This window comes from Callospermophilus lateralis, chromosome 3 (genome assembly GCF_048772815.1).
Source record: "Callospermophilus lateralis isolate mCalLat2 chromosome 3, mCalLat2.hap1, whole genome shotgun sequence".
Classification (NCBI taxonomy): Eukaryota; Metazoa; Chordata; class Mammalia; order Rodentia; family Sciuridae; genus Callospermophilus; species Callospermophilus lateralis.
The window spans coordinates 184,020,754-184,041,351 of record NC_135307.1 but is presented as its reverse complement, the minus strand read 5'-3'; the positions used below and the strand labels follow the sequence as shown (position 1 = coordinate 184,041,351).

At 50.8% G+C, this 20,598-nt stretch overlaps 1 protein-coding gene across 4 annotated transcripts in view; it reads right to left on the bottom strand.

Annotated features, from left to right (window-relative positions):
• Positions 1-909: 909 nt before the first annotated feature.
• Positions 910-20,598, bottom strand: part of Tox2 (TOX high mobility group box family member 2) — a 125,342-nt gene continuing 105,653 nt past the window's right edge. For 2 of the 4 annotated variants that reach the window (XM_076849113.1, XM_076849112.1), the window contains exons 4-9: positions 9,456-9,695; positions 6,950-7,177; positions 4,594-4,674; positions 3,482-3,877; positions 2,778-2,905; positions 910-976 (exon numbers count right to left, since the gene is read on the bottom strand). In XM_076849113.1, coding sequence (XP_076705228.1) covers positions 910-976; positions 2,778-2,905; positions 3,482-3,877; positions 4,594-4,674; positions 6,950-7,177; positions 9,456-9,695 — 1,140 coding nt within the window. Of the gene's footprint in view, positions 977-1,124; positions 1,174-2,777; positions 2,906-3,481; positions 3,878-4,593; positions 4,675-6,949; positions 7,178-9,455; positions 9,696-20,598 lie in introns of those variants that run through there. The other 2 variants (XM_076849115.1, XM_076849114.1) reach the window with 1 other exon arrangement.

The window sequence follows — 20,598 nt, the reverse complement described above, 5'->3', positions numbered from 1 at the left end:
GATCCTCCTGCCTCAGTCTCCTGAGTCGCTGGGATTGCAGGCATGTGTCCTCACGCCCGGCCCAATGAGCTGCGAAGGGGCAGATAGAACTTTTACCAGAGTCTCTCCTCACAGGGCTCATTCCTGGCCAAGCCACCACCAAATGCCACCTCACAGGAGGCCCAGCCTGGCTTAACAAAGTGCAAGAAGACACAGACTTATCTGCAACTTTTCAGAAGTTTTATTATAAAGAGAGTTTGAGAGAAGGACTGGGCACCAAGACAGACATTTGCCGGGCCAGGATACAGCTGCAAACGACGCCAAGAACCAAAACCAAAACCAAACCCCAAACCACGCACACGTTAGGATAAACTGCAACTTTGTTCTCAAGTTTTCTTCATAAATAGCTAGACAAAAAGAAATAAAATTGTTGCTGGCAATTTTAAATAGGTGGACATATGGTTTACAAAAAAATAAAGGGGAATGCTTCCCGGTGGGGCTAGACATTGTCCGGTTCTCGGGTGCGCATGGAGAGACCCTGTGACAGCTGCTGTGTGCACATCTCCCTCAAGAGAAAACTGAAAAACGATGCGCTAAGGGTCATATAAAACGCTTTGTACCTTAAAGGAAACTACTTTTCTTCCCCCACAAAATAATCTTACAGATGTCTTCAGCACAGTTCTAAAACACTTAGTTGACTACTTACACGGAGCCCACAGTTTGTGGGGCTCAGAATCTTTAGTTCACATTGGAAAACCTGCGCGTCTGTGGCTGGGCCGGCCCCTGGCCGCGCATCTTGGGGCGAGTTTCTGTTGGTCAGTGACCCCGGCAGGGTGGCCCAGTGAGCTTGGGCTGGGGCCAGACGTCCAGACAGAGGGGACTGTGTGCAGGGCGAGGAGCAGGGTCCGCGGTTACCCTGGAGCAAGCAGGTCAGCGGGCAGAAGGTTCCTGCAGGTTCTTCCGGCGGGCGCCGGGCAGCGGGCTGCCTCTGCAGAGTCTGGCGGGAGGTCGAGGAAGAGACTCAGCCCAGGGCAGGGGTGTGTCACTGCTATGCTGGCCGGTCACCCTGCCTCCTGCCACGGCCTCTCTGCTGTGGGCAGCCCTCCTGGCTCTGACATGCCCTTCCAGCCAGCCTCGGGGAGGGGAGGGAGGCGGGATTAGGTGAGGTAGAGCGATTTGTCCCTGGGGAGCAGGCTGTGGAGAGAGAGGGGCTGTCAGAGCTGCTGGGCGCCCCCCTGGCGCTGTGACGCGGGCCAGGGAGCCCCAGGGCCCTGTGCTCTGGCCCTTCGCCCCTCACCCTGACCAGCTGCCCCTCTGAGGTCAAATCGGGGATGGCCAGGGTCCTCCTGGTTGTCCACCCAGCTGAACCAAAGGGCCCTCCTGGATCCTCCCGGGGTGGGGGGTGCCATCTTCAGCTCCAAGAAGAGGGCAGCGGGCGTCTGCCCTTCAAGGAAGCCCATCCCAACGTCCCCAGAGCTCTCATGGCAGGTTGGGACCACCATGTTTCATTTGTATGCTTCCAAACAGAAGTGCAGGCGGCAGGTGGTTTTTATGGATTTAGAATAGGAACCAACATCCGTGCTGGGCACAGGGTAGGCCCAGGGGAGGCTTGGACACATCCCTGACGGACCTCCTGCCCCTGGCACCCTGACATTGGGGAAGGGAACTGCGGTGAGGGGAAGGGGCTGATGAGAGGCGGTCTGGGGAAGGGCGTCCTTGTGCAGCGGGACTGCCACCCATGCAGAAGCCGTCCTGCTGTGTGTGGGGTCACTAGTGCCTGGCAGTATCCTGTGTGGCAAGAGCGATGCAGGGCTGGGGAGGCTGCTGCCTGGTGGCCGAGCTGGCCACCCCTCCACTAAGCACTAAGCGTGGGGCTCTGCAGGACATCTGCCCGGGCCACAGTCTCCCCAGGACCTGCGGATTCGCTTGTGCCAAGGGCACGGGGACCGGCTGGCAGGGTGGGGGCTGGAGCTCCCCGTCCTGTCCCATCGTTCCCTCTTGCTGGCTGAAACCAAGTCCCTCTGCCTTAGAGTTGGTGTGGCCTGGCTCCAAGGGGGCTTTCTGGAGGAGGGGCAGTTAGCGAGGTGGACCAGAGAGAGCCGGGTGGTTCTGGGGAGAGATGCTGCTGCAGGGCTGGGGGGCTTCTAAGGTAGGGGCTTCGTGGGTTGGACAGTTGGCCCTTTCTCCCAGGGGACCACATCTAGCTCCTGCACACCCCGACGTCCCCTTCTCTAGGGAATTGCCCACGGTGAGTAAGGCCCGCCTTCCCTGGGGGCCACCCTGGGGCCTGTGGGCAGCCCGTAGCCAATGGCCGACTGACGGGGGCTCCTGGTGGGACCTGCGTCGTGCCACCAATCCTGCTTCAGGGTTCCCATGGGACCAGGCCGTATGGAGTGTCCAGCTGAGGGCCTGTCCTCACCGACCCCTTCCCCTGCCCCGTCTTGCCTTCCTCGCCCCCTTCTCCCATCAGCCCTCCAGGCAACTCCTGAGGCTCTGCTTCTAGGGAGCCTGGCCTAAGGCATGGGGCCCACCTGGGAATGTCATATGGAAGAATTTTTGGAAAAAACAGGACAGAAGGAATAAAGGTGGCCTCGGTGTGCCCAGCGGGCCTGGGCGTCAGGCTGGCTGAGTGCGCTGGGCCCCTGCTTTGCCCTGCACTACCTGCAGGCTCCAAGTGTCCCCTGGGCAGGGCTGATGACATAGCTCCACATTTTCCTGAGCTACTCCTCTGTCCCTGTTCCCATTTTCCCTGGGTGGGTGGACAAAGGCAGGACCCATGGAGGCTGATGGGGACTGACCTGCAGGTGCCGACGCCACACTCCCCGCTGGGGTAGCTGCTGTCCCAGTCCCCGCTGCTCGTGGAGTTGGATGGCCCAGGTGAGCGGGGTCCCGAGCCGCTGGGGAACTCAGAGATGTGCGGGAAGTCCTACGGGGGAAGCGAGGGATGTGAGTGGAGAGAGGCCCAGGGGAGGCCTGACTCAGGAGGCCGGGGTGGTTCAGTCACCCTGTGTCTGAGGGCATCCCCTCTGCAGAGGCACCTCCTGGGGGTCACAGGAGGTCCACTCTGCTCCCATGGAGCACTTTTGGAAAAGTACCTCTGTCTTGGCTGAACCAGGGGGTGACTTTCCTATCCTGAGCCTCAGCTTCCCAATCTGTCAATGCAGGGACCGGGCTGAGCGTGAGCCTGGGAACAGTCTCTGGGGCACTCAGTGAGGCTCAGGCCTCGGGGGCTTGTAGGGGAGCCAGGGCTGTGCTGATCTGGCAGAAGCAGCGGTGGCCTCAGCCCCTCAGGCCAGGAAGCTCAAGTGGACGGAGGGTGAGAGGGGCCCTGGAAGAGCCGAGGGATCTAACTGGCAATGTTCACTGCAGCCTCTGCCTTGCAGGCACGGCACAGGAGACCCATTTCAGATATGGGAAAAGGAGGCCAGTACTGGAATTCTGCAGCCACCTCCCCTCTCCTGAAAGGGTCATAGAAGACGGGGCTGTACTCGGCCCTGCTTACCTGTGGCCCTGGAGGCGAGGGGCTCATGGCCAGCTGCACCTGGAGCGCCATGGGTGTGGGCAGGACGGGAGGCTGGGGGGCCGGGGACATGCTGACAGGTGGGCTGAGGAGGGCACCCTGTGCATGGGGTGGCAGGGGCAGCTGCTGGTGCAGGGGGGGGCTGAGTGGGAAGGAAGGCGGTGGCGGCGAGGACGCGCTGAGCCCAGGTAGCAGGGACTTGGAGCCCAGTGTCCGGGCGAGGCTGGCGGGAGAGGCCCCGCTCCGGAAGGCCTGCAGGTCAGAGGGTGTAAGGAAGGAGGCCAGGCCCGGCATGGAGTACATGGGCTGCTTGGGGGGCAGCAGCTTGGCGGGGGGGTTTGCCTGAGTGCTCTTGGTCTCGCCTTGGTCCGGAGGGCTCTGGAAGGAGATGAAAACCAGTTACTTTGGAGAAGAAGTGATGACAAGCCAGGACTTGGGCTGTGAGACCAGGGTGTCCTGGTTGGCCTTTGGGGAGAGCTGTGAGCTGTGGACTAGCCAGCCACAGCCACACTGGGTCCTTAGTGCTCCTGTCTTTGACCAGGCCACCTGCCACCTCCCCCCACCTTTGTTTTGGATGCTGGGGATTGAGCCAGGTGGAATTCAACAAGTACATCTCCCACCCTTTTTAGTTTTTATTTAGAGACAGGTCTCACTAAGTTGTTTAGGGCCTTGCTAAGTTTCTGAGGCTGGCCTTGAACTTGGCAATCCTCTTGCCTCAGCCTCCTGAGCCCCTGAGATTACAGGCATGCACCACCAGCTCCCACCCACACTTTTATCCCTGCCTGGCCCCCCACCCCTGGGGGAGTTCCATGGTCCTGGGTCTTGCAGCAAAGCCAGGGTTGTGGCAAGCATCCTCTGGCTATGCCCCTCCCCAGCTTCTACTCCCCTTCATGGGCCCCCTCCCTCTGCTGGGCTCTGGCAGGAAGAACTCAGCAGAACATGATGCACATGAGGCGTGGGCCAGGTGCACTGTGGTGCACTACAGGTGTGACCTAGAGGTCTCACCCAGCCTTTCCAAGCCCCTGGGGCCGGCCGTTCCCATGGGCCCCAGTTCTGGGCCATCCCTCTTGTCAGTTACCTAGGCATCCTGTTACCTTGGAGACAAGGCTAGCCCTGTAGGCTGCCAGAGCTTTCAGATACTCCTTCTTGGCTGCTTCAGTCTTCCTCTTGTAGGCCTGGAAAATCCAAGACATGGGCAACCACCGGGAGAATGTCACAGAGGGGTCCCAATGCAGAGCTCAGGATGAGAAGGCGTGGATTCTAGGGCCATGTGTGGATGAGGGCAGTGTGATCAGAAGATGGGTCAGTCCCCCACTGGCCCCTCTCTGGGCTGCACAGAGAGTGTGGAGGACAGGGAAACATGCTTCACCTCTCTGGACATCAGTACCATTGGCTTCAGAAAGACGAAGCTTCTGGAAGCCCTCTCTTCTGACCCAGCATGATGCACATTTCTTAATGTTGCATGCTGGCAGGAACCCTGCTTGTTCAGTGTCTTAGTCTGGATTTATTTTTGCTCATGTTGTTATTAGGAATTTTGGACCTAGGTTCACATGTAGTATTGTAGGCATGGCCAGTGGTAATGCTCAGTTGATAGAGTACTGGCCTAGCATGTGCAAGGACCTGGAGTCATCCCCATCACTGAAACAAATAAACAAATAAATACAAATAAACAGGACAGTGTGGGAGGTCAGACTCTCAACAACCTTTTCTTACCCCTGGGCTGCACTGGATGGGTTGGAGTGGGCATCTGGTGGGCGGAGGCTTTAGAGGCAGGGGACCTGAGATCCCTATCCCTCTAAGACTGCTCAAAAGGGAGAGGACACCCTCCCCCACATAAAGCGGTGTCATAGGAAGGGAGACGCATGCCCGAGCGTGCCAAATGGAAACCATGGTCCCTATGGCAGAAGCGGGCAGGACCTGCCATGCCTCTGGTCCTCGGCACTGCAGAAAAGCCCAGTTAACGCCCAGCGCCACCAAGCAGCCTCTGGCCCCAGGGCTCTGGAGCAGCAGGAGCCTCATCGGCCACTTGTGTGGAGGGGGAGGCTAGAGAGCTGGAGAGTCCTGTCCCCTGGAGCTGTTCTCACCCAGTGATTGGCGCCCCGCAGCCTTGCCGCTAGCCAAGCAACCCTGCAGGTTCTACGCTGGCCTGAGTTCCTGGGCAGGACTGTGCTCCAGGACCATGGTGGGGATCCCTGACAGGAGCCCTTTGTCACTGCCTTCCTTCCCTGTTTCACCTCCCAAATAAACTTCTGCCACTGCCCTGGCCTATAGCCCAGAGGTGTTTTAAATGTTAGAGTCTGATAGAGAAAGCATTTCAAATAAATACATCGACGGCCTCTCTCTCCAGTCCAGGCTGCTGCTCCTCTCCCCATGTCCCCGTCTCAGCGAATGGCATCTCTACTCACCCAGAAAGCAAAACTGAATCTCCAAAACGAGTCCCCACAAAGCTCTGCAACCCCTGCCCCATCTGCCTGGTCCCAGCCATTGTCGTCTCCCACCTAGTTGACAGGGGCCTGCCATGTCCACTCTACTGGCCTTCACGAAGCCAGACAAGGACTTGATCCCTTCCCTGGCCCCGCCCACCTCCCAGCTCCATCTCTGCATTTAGCCACCCTGGACTCCCAGGGCCAGGCACTCGCTGGACTCCCCTGGCCAAGGGAGCCCACCCTTCAAGTCTCACCTGGCAACGTAGTCCCGGCCCCAGGACTAAGTCTGTTCCCTCCCTTTTTGCTCTCAGGTACCCTCCAGGCATGTGACACAGTCACCATTGTCATTTTACATTTACTTATCTGATTACTGGATTAATTGCTCTTAGGCCAACAACCCAACGGAGCCTCCTGGTTCTACAGACCTGAGTGCGAGTCCTGGCTCCAACCTGACTCAGGATGGTGCCCTGGGACAGGTCAGCCTCTGGTGTCTCCATCTCCTCATATCATAATAGGCAAGCGATGGCCACTCCATGGGTGTTGCAAGGATGCAGTGAGGTCATGGTCAAGGGGCCCAGCAGAGAGCTCAGCCCAGACATGCTCAGAGAATGGGAGCCATCTTCCTTGTTTTACAGCTCAGAGAGGTTAGGCAGTCACTCTGAGGTTGCACATCTGGTAATTGCTCTGTTTATAAGCTAGCTCTGGGCCCTGTTCCCCAGAGGCCTTTAGAGGGGGCCATAGGTACATGGCTAGGGGTACAGGAAGCTCTGGCCTAGACTTCAGACTTCAGTTAGATGGTCAACTCTGACCATTTCATGGACAGGAAATAGAGTATAGAATGGTTAAATCATTGGTGAATGCAACCCAAAATAGTAGGGCTGGAAGGGACCAAGCTTCCTGGCTTACAGACGGGCAAGCTGAGCCCAAGAGCTCTCTGCAGCAGCCTCTGGTCCCAAAGGCTGGTTCTGGCCTCACACCTTCAAAGTCTGCCCTGGGTGTGGCCCGGAAAGGGATGGTGGCTCACCTGCTTCTGCTCCTCTCCCAAACTGTCCCACATGGAGGCCACGATTTTGGACACATCTCCGAAGGTGGCACTGGGGTTCTGCCCCTTGATGGCAGCCTGAGTGTCTCTGAAGAAGAGTGCGTAGGCCGACACGGGCTTCTGTGGCTCATTGGGGTCCTTCTTCTTCTTTTTCTTTGGGTTCTTGGCCTTTTTTCCTGGGTCTGCAGAGGGTCTCTTCTCTCCTGAGATCTGCCCAGGCGACAGGAGTCAGGTTCACACCAGCTGAACCTCCTGCCCGCGGCCGCCCCAGCCAGCTCCAGGGGCTGGACCCTGCTCAGCATCCCACCGTGGGCCTGCCCAGCCCGGCTCACACCCGGGGAGCGACAGACAGAAAAAGACACACGGCCTGGGAAGGAGGCTGGGTATCGGTTTGACTCATCAAAGAGAACCAGGACAAGTGGAAAGTCGATTCGGAGAAATCTAGACGCCTCTGAAGTCCCTGCAAGATTGACTGCTGACCCAGGTGACTAAATCACAGGGGAAACTGGCTAGTGCCCTGTAGACTTTTAATCTTGATGGATTTTTAAATCTCTTCTGTTGATCAGAAATCCTTTGTGTCTTTATCAAGCTTTAATTTTTTTTTTTTTTTTTTTGTGCCAAGGATTGACCCAGAGGCCACATCCCCAGCCCTTTTTATTTTTTATTTTAAGACAGGGTCTTGCTAAGTTGCTTAGTGCCTCGCTATGTTGCTGAGGCTGGCTTTGAACTTGTAATCCTCCTGCCTCAGCCTCCCGAGCTGCTGGGATTGCCCACTGCACCTGCTTTTCTGTCCCCCCCACCCTCCCCCAAGTTAATGTTTTTCTTTGCAAAATTCCCTCATCAGCAAGGAACAGGAGTCAAAGCAAAGACACATTCTGTTGGAGAAGCAGGGGTTCCTGAGTGGCCTGTTAGACCATGTTTGGGTCTGACTCTGAAAGACTGTGGGGTCTTTGGGGCCATCTCCAAGTTTCAGATGTGTTTTTTCTTAACTGCTCTCCCTCTGCAGCCCCCTCCCCGACGTGATCACGAACACTCTCCAAAGATTCCCTTGATCATAAAAGGTCAGTCCCCCCAAGCTGTAGCTGCTGTGCAACTCTGGGCAGGTGGCTCTCCACTGGCCCCCGGCGGGTGGTGGGAAGGGATGAAGCGAATGTGACACCATCAGGCCAGCCCTGGAGCTGGGGACCATCCAGAGAGGCTGCAGGATCACAATCCCACTTAGAGTTTCCAGGATGGGGAGGGGGTTGAGATGCTCCCCACAGACCTAAGTGGATCTGTTAGGACCCTCAGGCCACACCAGGACGGGGGCCTTTGGTCCACGGTCCTGGATCCTGCTGCAAAGTCTGTGACTCAGTGCGCCAAGAAGATGACAGTGACACCATGAGCAGGTAAGGGAACTGGAGGCCAGAGGATGAGACTCAGGCCTCCATGTCTGAAGGACGGGGGGAGAAGGAACAGAACACCGCTTCTGTCCTGGAGTCCCCCCTCTGCAGCCACCCACCACGCCAAGCCTCAGTCCTTCAGCACTACGTGGAGAGGTCCTCATGAGGAAGAGAGGCACAGGGCCGTGGAGGCAGGGTCATGGGACAACTCCTCATTCTGCCGCTGGCTCATGGGGGATTCTGGACACAAACTCCTGCCTCTGACCTTTCTGGGCCTCTGTGCCCAGCAAAAAAAAGAAGCTCTCTAACAAGGAGGAGCCTTGGGGTCCCTGCAAAGGACCAGGGCGTGGGCAGGTGGCGGCTCTCATCCCTGATGTTTTGAAGAGGCCTACCACCTGTGGACTTCAGGGGTGCTGGGAGAGGGTGCACCCCCACAATGGAACCACTGTCTCCGTGCCCCATCCCCAGTCAGTGTGGAATGCCCCAGGCCCACAGGACCTGGGTTGGACCGCACATTTTTGTCAGAATAAGTATTTAAAGTGAGGGCTACGTTAATTAGCTTGATTCAATTATTCCATGTCATATATCGACACGACTGTGCACCCCATAGAAATATATGATTGATATTTGTCCAGATATTGAAATGTTTTTGTGAGCGATATTCAAGAACAACAACAAAACGTTCTCTCAAAGGTCAAAGTGGCAGGAGACCAGGCCCTGAGGCGCTTGCTGATGTCATCGATGCCACTGAAGAGACGCGCTGGCCATCAGGAATGAGACTTGGCCCTGTTTCCGTGACTCCTCCTCCCGCCATCCTTCACCACGGTTAGAGGGGTCTCTGCGGTGTGTGTGAGGGTTGGGACTGAGGCTGAGCTTGCCAACAGTGCCCGGGAGATCTAGCACCTGAAGCCTGGTGTCCCTAGGTCCCCTGGGTGCTCCCTGATGACTAACTGCTCCTGCCCACCTGACCCATCTGCTGATCTCTTCCTCCTTGGTTTCCAGCAAAGGGCACGGCCCCCTTCCAGGCTTTTCCAGAGTGAAGTCCCCACAGGGCCCGTCCCCACAGATGGGAGGGCATCTGACAGCGTGCTGTCCACCCCGCCTACCTTGAAATGTGCTTCGGACTCCTCCTCCTGCGTGGAGCTGGAGGGAGAGGGGGTGGCTGACTTGCTCCCTGGGGGTGACGGGGAGCTGTGGGTGATGCTGCTCCGGATGCCCATCTGGGAGATGAGCTGGGACTGGCTGAGGGCGCTCATGTGGCTGGCCAGCATCGCGGGGCGACCCAGCAGAGGTCCTGGCCGGCTTGAGTCATAGGCAGCGACCTCCGAGTGCACCATCTCCTGGATCTAAGAAGGACAGGGCATCTGTGTTAGAAGGACCTGGCCTGCGATACCCTCACATCTGCCCCTCAGGACTTGGGGGGGGCATTCAGATGAGATGGTGGGGGTCCCGGCTCTGTGCTGAGGGGGAGTTCCTTTCTGCTTGGATCTCTGTATGACTTGGAGCACGTGTGGGGGAACCAGGGCTCCCTGGCAGCTGGCCATTTTGTAGACATTCACCCTGGACAGACAGCACTTGAGCCCTTGCCAGAGAGTTCCGCCCAGCTGTGAATGATCATTTTATGGTATTGATCTTCCCTCCTGGAATGCATCTCTGCATCAATTCACTGTGCAACATAATAGCAAGGACTGCAAATGTTGGATGCCATTGTATCAGCCTGGCCCTAGCCCTGACCAGCAGTTAAGTGACTTTGACCGACTAACTTAACCTCTCTGTGCCTCAGTTGTTTTCAACCGTACAATGTAGATAAAATCAAACCTACCTTCTCAGGTGGTTAAGGATCAAATATGTCTGGCATGTCATAAGCCCTGGGTTACAGAAGCATTTGTTCAATTCTTTGAATTAATAAATCTCGCGATAATGTTTAGCACTTTTCTTCCTATAGCTCATTTTCCTATTGGCTTCATTTATCATGATATTTTCCAACTGGTAATTTTCAGAATTCAAGAAGACACTGATGGTACATACGAGAATTTCTCAACACTAAACACAGATCGGCGTATCCTCTCCCCCCATGCATCATATATACACCTGCGCTCCCGTGAAGCTGGCCATTCACACATTCATAATTATGTTTATTTCCTCTGCATCTGTGATTGTTTCCTCTTTCTAGTTTCTAATGTTAAATATCTGCATTTTCTGTATTAGGCAAACTAAATGGACTTTCAGTTTCAGGTATATTGTTCCCCCCTCAAAAGAACCAGATCTCAAATTCATCCCTCTGCTTCTCTGTCTTCTGATGAATGCTAATATTCATTTTATCTTTATTAATCCCTCCATCTGCTTTTTAACAGTCTGTTAATTTAAAATCATCTATTCCCATTCTTTATTTTTAGTAATATGTTTAATGCTGTGAATTTTCCTTGGAGCATGGTTTTAACATCTCTCGAAGACTTCATCATGGAAGGATTGTGTTGTTGTTCTTTATTTTATGTACAGGTATTTATTTTTATGATTTTTTTTTCTTTGACTCAACAGTTGTTGAAGAAGAGTTCTGTGATGTCTAAGTGGTTTATTTCATTTTGCTTCTTTTCCTTTTGCTACTAATTAAGTGAATTATTTGCCCTTTTGAGAATTTGTTAAGGTTTACTTGGGATCCAAATACAGTGAAATTTCACACATGTCCCACAGTACTTGTAAGCTGAGCGTGGGCTATGTTGGCAGATGAACATAGCAGAAGAACATTGTCTATTTGGTCAGCAGTGATTATTATTTAGACTCCTTTCTTACTTTTTGGCTCTAATCTGACACGGGCTTGCCTAGTTTGCCCCTGAGTTTTCTGCATTCATCAAAATCTCCCTTTAATATTTAAAGGTTTTGTTTTGGTAGAAGTTGGGTCTTATTGCAAGAAGACGGCTAATTGCATCTTCATTATGCATCAAATTTTTTATTATTATAATGTGTCTCATTTTTGGTCTCACTTTTTCCTTGAATTCAGTGGAGTCTGATATTGCTATTGCTGCCCTTGCCTGTATATTCTGTGAATCTGGAATGTCTTTATTTATGAGAGAATGTCTTTTACATATCTCTTAGTTTTTATTTGTTAGGATTATCTTTATCATATCTTGGTGTTTGTATTTTGGTCAGCTTTAAAAAGAGAGCTGAGACAATATTTCCCTTTTTCTTTATATCTTGGAATAACATACAGCATAGATATTATATTTGCCGTAGAGAAACGTTAAGTGTTGTTTAGATATAAAACCACCTGAGGGGGGGCTGGGTTGTGGCTCAGCAGTAAAGCAATTGCCTAGCCTGTGTTGGGTGCGGGGTTCAATCCTCAGCACCAAATATAAATAAAATAAATAAAATAAAGGGATTATGTCCAACTCCAACTAAAAAAATTTAAAAATATCAACAATATTAAAAGCCATGGGAGGCCCAGTGTTTTTGTTTGTGTGTTTTTGCAATAATAGGTCTATTCTAGTTTCCATTTTTTCTTGAGTCAGTTTTGGTAAGATATATATGTGTGTGTGTGTGTGTGTGTGTGTGTGTGTGTGTACACACACATGTATCTCCAATATATAATTATCCATTTCATTCAGATTTTAACACTAGACTACTATATTTTTAGTCCACTTTATGGTTTTTGTAGTTAGATCCCTCAATATTACAATATTACAATTATGATTCTAAAGTATACTACTGTCAAGGCACACTGCTTTTTAAATTTTTCTTTCTCGAAAGCTTGTATATCTTAACTGTCAATCAAAAGAACCAGTTCTTAATATTTAAAAAAAAATCTATTTGGCAACTTCTTGATCATTATCAGTTGGACTCTGTTTCTTCTCTGCTTGGATCTCAGGTGTCCTTTGCTATTCGTTTTTTATCTAGCTTTTTCAAATGAAGCAGTTTATTTCTTTGCTGGTTGTTTTTGTGGTACAGAGGCATCTGGGGCAGGGTTTCAAATAGGAACCAGGGTACCCCACAGGGGAGGCTGGACAATGTCTGTAGACACTTTTGGTTCTCACAACTGAGGCTGCTCCTGGCATCTGGAGGTGGTGGCCACGGATGCTGCTCCTCTCTAACCTGCCCCTGAACACAGAACTCTGCACCCCCAAATGTCAACAGCACTGAGGCAAGAAGCCCCGCTCTCAGCCATGATTTTTCACATGAGGAAAAATTTAGCTGCATCATATCGATATTTAAAAAATATTCTACAACTGAAGAGTTGGCTTTCTTTTTCTTTTCTTTTTGTTCTAAGTTTATTTGGAAGAGTGTTTTTCATTTAATGTCTCCTTTTGTTATTGTGGTCAGAAAATGTGAATTTTAGGAATTTTATTTTATTTTTTGAAAATAGCTTCCATTACTGCTTAGAAGATGATCAATTTCTGTAAAATTTTCATGCACATCTGAAATAATGTTCACTCAGTCACATATGAATTTCTCCGTATGCCTACTCAGTGCAGTTTTGACTACTCTTGCTGTGAAATCTCAAGAAAAACGAGGTAAGGCCTACCATTCCCATTGTGTTCCCGTCAGTATCTCCACCGAATTTAAATAGGTTTTCTTCTTATATATTGATATAAAATTATCCATCCCTTTAATATATGAGAACATTGTGCCTTCTTTAAGGCTTCTCCTTGTTTATTTTAAAAAAAAAAAATCTTTGTCTCAATTCATCTTTGTCTTAAATCCCACTTTATCTGTTGTCATTAACACTTTTTCCCCCCCACTGTTTTATTTTTGTCCTGCATGATTTGAAGAGTGCCTTTGGTAAACAGCATCTAGGTAGATGTTGACTTCTAACATAGTTCTTAAAACACTGTGTCATACATATTTTATTATCAACCATAAAAAGACCTGAAAGTCAGACTTTAAAGTGAACTGTTTTAAAAGGTAGAGGTTTTGAAATCTTCTTTCCTCCCTAACATGCAACGCACTTTTCCTTCCTTAAATCTTGCATAAGAGACTGGCATTACTTCCTCAAGGGAGGATTGGCAGTAGGGCTCTGTGGTAGGATTTGCTGTATTTTCTTCCAAGCCGCATACTTTAGAATTCTTCAGTGAGGTACTCCTGACTCTAATTTAATATCCTGCCAACTCTTGATAATGGCAGATTTTTGAATTTCTGCAAAACTGGTAAGGGTGAAATGCTCTTAAAGTCATTCCAATTTGCACTGTTCTGATTACGAGCGAGGCTGAACACCTTTTTATAAGTTTACTGGGCCATTTGGGTTTCTGCTTCTGCTGCTGTTTCAAGTGTAAAGTAGCAGAGTTCTCACTTCAGCAAACAATTTGACAGCATCCAGAATATCAAAGGCATATACATCTGCAACCTGGCAATTCCCCTCCAAGGTATAAAGAACTTTCCTACATGCACAAGAAGAGAAATACACTGGAGTAAACGTTGGGAAAGGCTTTGAAATGGGCAGATGAGTGTCCTTTCAAAGCACTGCAGGGCATTGTCTAGGGGACTTCTGGGGTCATCAGATTCTGTCAGAGTGCTGTCTTTGACTAGGCTATTTTACAATTTTGTCAGCTGTAGAAAAATGATATTGTTGCAATTGGTTTTGTATTATTTAAACACATTTCAATTCTGGTGAAATGTGGATCACAAAATTTTCCATCTTAACCATTTTTAAGTACAGTTCAGTGGCATCAAATGCATTCAACCATTACCACCACGGAATTTTCTTCCTCTTGCAAAACCGAAAGTCTGTACCTGTTCAATAATAACTCCCCATTCCTCCCTTGTCCTGTCCCTCCAAGACACTGTTCTGCTTTGTGTCTCTATAAATTGACCACCCAGAATTTCTTTTCCTTTTTTTAAAGTTGAATTATATGCCACTGTGTGCATACTCTCAGGAGTGGAACTGATAGATCATACAGTATTTCTAGTTTTAATTTTTGAGACATCGCTACACTGTTTTCCCTAGTGGCTGTCCTGTTTTACATTCCCACTATTAGAGTTTGGATATGGACGTCCTTCAAAGACTGATGGACTGAAGGCTTGGTCCTCAGTTGGTGGCACTCCTGGGAGGTGGTGGAAATTTTTTTGCAGGGATAGGTGTCCTGGTTAGAAGAGATGGGTCACTGGGGGCCTTGCCTTTGGAGGGTATATTTTGTCCTTCTCCCCTTTACTCTCTCTCTTTTTCTCTCTCTCCTCTCTCTGCTTTTCTGGCTGCCATGTGGTGACAGCTGTGTCTCATGACACCCGCCATCACTCCCTTCCTCACCACAAGCCCACAGTGATGGGGCCAATAGACTGTAGACTGAGACCTCTGGAACTGTGAGCCAAAGTAACTCACTCTTCCTTTTAGTTTTTTTTCTCAGGTGTTTTGTCTCAGTGGCAGAAAGGTAACAAACACCCACCAATAGTGTGCAGGAGTTCTAACTTTTCCACATCCTCACCAACACTTGTTGGCTTTCTCTCTCTTTGCTGGAAGTCATCCAAATGAACGTGAGGTAGAGCGTACCTGATTATTGTCCACAAAAATGCAAATAAAGGGCTGGGGTTGTGGCTCAGTGGTGGAGCACTTGCCTAACAGGTGTGAGGCACTGGGTTCAATCCCCAGCACCACATTAAAAAATAAATAAAATAAGTAAATGAATTTATGATGTCCATCTACAACGAAAACATATTTTTTTAAAATGCAAATAAATTTTTTTTCTGGTAGAGATATAATTGACCCCACTCTATTCTATTGCTATATAGATATTAACCAGTTTGGCATTGACTAGAAAATTTCTTGCAACAATCCTGATTATTTATGTACATGTCTATTCTTTAGCTTCCCCTCTGAAAACAAATTGTAATACTGTACAGACTTCTTCATTAATAATGAGTTGAATAAAATGTTGACGTTTTCATTTTATATTTGTCTGAGAATCATGATATTATATTTTGAAAATTACACATTACAACAAAGATGATCATTGCAGCAATTTTTTTTTTTTTTTTTTAATTCTAGAAAAACCGAAAATAATCTAAATGCCAACTGGGAAATAGTGAAAACCTGGTATACTCACAAAATGGAATTCCGTTCAAAGGGAGCTGGTGACCCGGAGCCACATCTACCAAGCAGATGCACTTGGAAATAGCAATGTGTGGAATGTTCCAGAAGGACACACACAGTCCAGTACGTTTATGTGTATGTTTGAAACACACAACATTTCTATAAAGTGCTTAAGGGTATATAAAAATTCAGTAGAAGCATAAAAACGCGTACTCCAGAGTAGAGGCAATTTCCTTCTGAGAAAGAAAGAGAGACGGAACGGGAGGTGAACTCGCATCTATAATATTTATTTCTTCAAAAGCAAAAAAACTAATCACAGATGGGGGTGGGGGCAACTCTTCAAAGTGAAGCGCAGAACGCAAACACGAGGGCTCTGGGGAGTCGGGGTGGGGACGCGCTGCCTGCCACATAACTTACACGCCCACATTATGCACCATGAAATGTCTCAAATAGGGCAAGACTGATCCGTGCATCGCCTGCCCCGGCTCCAGGCTCCACACTCAACGGCCTAATTGACATCGTCACCTGATGCCCCACAAGCATATCGGACGAACATGCTGAAAGGGAACCCTTCATTCTCCGGAAATCTCTTCCTCCCCCACTCCCGCCCCACTGTTTTCACCCAAACTGCAAATGGCACGTTCATTCCTGCAGCTGCCAAAGCCACAAATTGGGGCACTTGTCTTGGTTCCTTCCTTTCCCTGACATCCCCTGCCCAGCCTGGATGCGCCCTGGATGGCCCCACAGAAAATTGTGGAGTTTCCCCACAACTCTCCCTGCAGGCCATTGTCACCCTCTAAAATATGTAAATCAGGTCAGACTACCCCCCCCCCACACACACTCCTTGAAATCCTTCATGGGCTTCCTGACCTTCTTAGAATAAAATCTTGTCTACAAAACCAAAAATATCAATAATAATGGCTTTCTAAACCTCAAAGTTGCTTTGAAATAAAAAAATCGCACAAAGGTATTTTTACATGGAGGCAATACTTGACACTCACAGGTTCCTGTGAGCCGAATGCTTTCTACTTTCTTCAGGTAACTGACATTTTCTATTTCCATTTATTTAACTGTTGCCTTTTTTCTCAACCTCCCATCGAAAACATACCAAGTTCTCAGAACCTGATCTTTTCCGTAGTACCTTTGAACTCTTAAACTTCTTTCTTGGAGTTTTGGGAGACAAATCTTGAGCCGATCATCTTGGCTTAGCTGGTTCTCAATATTGTCGTTCAGAATTTTCACTGAATTTTTAAATCCAATAATCACAAATTTGATCTGAAAGCAGTCTTTCCTCATTTTGAATTTTCCTCATCACGTGGACACCTATGTCATCGACGTTTGTTAAGAACGAGGTTTTTTTTCCTCCTTTGGGGCAGGAGCCGCAGCAGGCACTTCCTTTACAACTCCGGGTTTTGTCCCACTGTCCAGTGACATTTCTTTACGATCCTGATTCCTGGATGAGGACCTTCACATGGCAAGAGCAAATGCTTGCTGGATCTCAAATAAAAGCAGCACGGCAGGCCACCCAGGAAGGAGGCTGAATTCTCCACGCAGGTGCCTAGCTCTCGCCACCATTGAAACTGTATTTTCCACAACTCTTGCCAGACCTTGAGGAGCCTCTGCGTTGTAACAGACATGATTCTGGGGACCAGAAACCCTCAGGGTCTCTGAGTCAACTAAGAAGACAGAGCCCTACATAAGACAGTATGTGACTGGTTGTTAATAGATACAAACCACTAAGTCAGGGGTACTGCCACTCTGAGTCCCAGATGTACCAGGCATTTAACAAACTGGGTTCTAATTTCCTCTAAGTGAAAAACAGGCCCTGAGTCGGGGGCCTGCTATTCAAGGCTACCTTAGACCCACCTGCGTGGACACTGCCGGTGCCCAAACCCCACTCCCTGTACCATGAGCCTGTATCCATCCCGCATGTGCTGGGAACATTGGAACCTGTCCCCTTCTCCAGAGAAGTGTCATTGGCCAAATGGGAGCTGCTGTCCCCTCAGGAGCTAGGATACCCCACCAACCCCAGGCCTGCAGCAGAGTACATCATGGCTGGACTTGTGATGGCAAAACCAGACCTGGCTGTGAAATGAAATTATAAAAACGTTATGGTAAGAAACCAAGGCCCGGGGAAGGGCTCAGTTCCACACCCCTCTCTCAGCCTTTCTCCTGGAAGCCTGGGTCCCTACCTTTTGGATTGTAAAGAGCTACCCCAGGAGTCTGACTACTCCCTCTGGAAATGTAACAGAGGACTGTGGAAAGAGCCCGTTCTTACCAGTTTCTGTGAGCATGCTGTATGTTAGAGACCCTGCACAGGCCTTCAGCCGCACAGAGTAGGAATTTTTTAAAAAAGAGGAAAAAGCCCCAGTGATAGGACGGGTCTAAGATGACGTCAAATAATCTCTAAATATTGCAAGAAACTGTGGACCAGGGCTCAGAATTTGGAGTTTTTTATTTCCTCTGGGCCCAGCGGCGGAAAATAAAGTTTGGCGTTCTCCTCTCCGGGTGCTGCTGGCTGCTTCTCACCCTGTTTCCCGCGACAGACTGGCACAGGGCTGGAAAGGCGGCCCTTGGTGTGGTGCAGCTGGGCTCCGGGGCTCCGGCCGAGGCCACCTCTTGGCTCACCCTGTACGCCGGTGTCCCGCAGCTGCTTCTCCAGAGGGAGCCTTCAAGAACCAGTCTCACAGTGGTCCCTGGGTCCCAGTTTTCGCTTCCAAGGAGCCTCCCCTAAGCTCCTCCTGGTGGTACTGAGCAGCAGAAGGTCACCTGCAGTGACCTCAACCTGGGAGGGACAGGAGTTTGTGGAGAGATCCTCGGCCCCTCTCTCCTGGACCAGACAGTTCTGGGTCGGCTGCCACAGGTCTCCCTAGGGCCCCGCAGGCTCGCCTTCTCAGGGGCCCCAGGAGTTACCGCCGGGAGCCCACCCTCAAGTGGCTCTCTCCAGTCTCCCTCTCTCCCTCCCTCAAGGGGCTTCCTGGGTTCAGCCCCCAGCCAAACCACTTGCACCCAAACCTCTGCGTCAGGACCACATTTGTTTTTTTTTTTTTTTTTGGGGGGGGGTGGTACTGAGGATTGAACTCAGGGGCACTACTTTTTAGGGCACCCAAACAATGATGCCAGTCTCCTCCCAGTCCCAGGTGGCTTCCTCAACTCCAGGGGCCATGCTGGCCGCTGGCTAGAGTCAGCCTCCTGGAGTATAAGCTGTCCCCTCCTGCAGACCTCCCAGCACTCCCACGGGCCTGCTTAGCAATGGCCTCGCCTTTAAAACGCCACACCAAGACCTGCGCCATCTCGCTCCTGACCTCTCCAGCCTCTTCCCAGAGCTCCCCGGGGACACAGGGCTTCTCTCCAAATGGGGCCTTCCCTCTGTGCCATCAGCCCCAGAGGCTTCCCTGACACGTCACCTCAGAGAAACCTTCTCTGCCCTGGCTTTCCTCCCCACCCCTAGCTGTCCCTCTTCGTGTGACACCAACTTACACCAACTGATAATAAAGGCACTGAAACTCAGAAAGATCAAGTGGCCTTCCCAGGATCACAGAGTCGGGAAGCGGGGCAGCCCAAATTCTGCCTGTCTTCCCAGCTGAGACCCTCTCTGCACCACGCAGACTCAACGGCTCTGAGCAGAGCCCCGGGCAATAATGAACCTGCCCTGGAGGGGGCAGCAGTGAGGATCAAAGGGAAAGGTAATTTTCCGCAGTGCTAGGCGCATAGTAGGTACTCAACAGAAGTCTCCCTTCCTTCATCCTCCATGAACTCGCTCAAGGTGTGAGCTTGTATGGTATCTCACCTGGGATAAAAAGAGGCTAGCAAGAAGAGAAGGTTCTGAAATAGGAGAGGAGAGGGGAGGCAGGAGGGGACTCCGATGAGGATGCAACAGCACAAGGCCTGGCCCAGAGCTGCTTCAAGAGTTGGCAAACTTCTGTAAAGGGTGATATTAAACATTTTAAGTTTTGTAGGCCAGATGGTATCTGTTGTCACTATCCAACTCTGCGATTATAGCAAGAAAGCAGCTTCAGACACTCTGCAAATCAATGCCTGTGCCAATAAAACTTTATTTACAAAAAGATCTGGAGGGCTTTTGACCCATGGCCCTAGATTGCCAAGCACAACGTTAATAGATGTGGATAAAGATGACAGTAAAAGCCCTAGGAGCCTTCATTCGGCAGTTATCACTTGCTGTGTGCCAACTGGCTTTCACATTGAACTTGTACCAAGACATGGGAGGAGAGTGTTTATCGTGAGCGTTTTGCAGATGAGGAAGCTGAGGCTCAGGGTGGGAGTCATTCAGTTGCAGGTGGTAGAGCTGGGACCACGTGAAGGTCTGTGTGGTTCCCAGGCCTGTGTCCTGAGCCTGAGGTCGCCAGCCCTCCACCTGCTCAGGTGCTCTCCCTCCAATAAGCCCTGCCCTGGCCGCCACCAGGGCCCTTGCTCTGACCTTGCACTGCAGACTGTCTCTGAAATGAGCACAGCCCTAGCCTCTGTAGGACCACTGCACTCTGTTCCCTGGCGGCTGGGTCTGCTGATCCTGAGGCCTACAACTGCGTCCCTCTCCAGGAACTGCCTTTGGCTGATGGAGCTGGCCCCCTCAAGGCCACAGTCCTTCCCAAGGAGTGGCCTTGCATCTGGTGAAGTGGGACTTCAAAGGCCCAGTCCCCTTGACTCAATTTGGGACATCTCAAAAAGGAACATCTAGCTTCAGAGTTCACATGGGACTGGCTGAGACTTCTGCAGCAGTACCTCCCAGTTCATGATCTTTCTCTCACCAACTCTGCTTTCTGTACTCCTGGGAGTGATGCTTCTGAGAGTGCTCTCCACTAAACTTGTAAATAAACTCCACTTTGGAGTCTGCTTCTAGGAGCCTGACTGGCGACAGCCCCTGGGTAGCGCCATCACCCAGCGCAGCCAAGCTCTCTGCACCTCCCAGCTCTGGGCTGGACCTACAGAGGACACAGCCAACCTGTCCCCATGCACTGTCCACGCCTCTCTCCAGCCTTCAGCAAGCCTAGGTGGCAAGTGCAGATGCTGGGTCAGAGTACACTGGGGTGACTGGAACTCAGTCTTTCCTTCAGGATGATCTGCACACACCCATGCCCAGCCAGGAGCTTGGGAAGAGGGGCAGACTCTGAGCTGGGCCTTGTAGCTGGCCTGGGGAGAGCTGGTGGAGAAGGGGTGATGTCCAGGAGGAGGGGAGCCTGGGCAAAGCCCTGCAGCTGAGATAAGCCTGGTCTGGC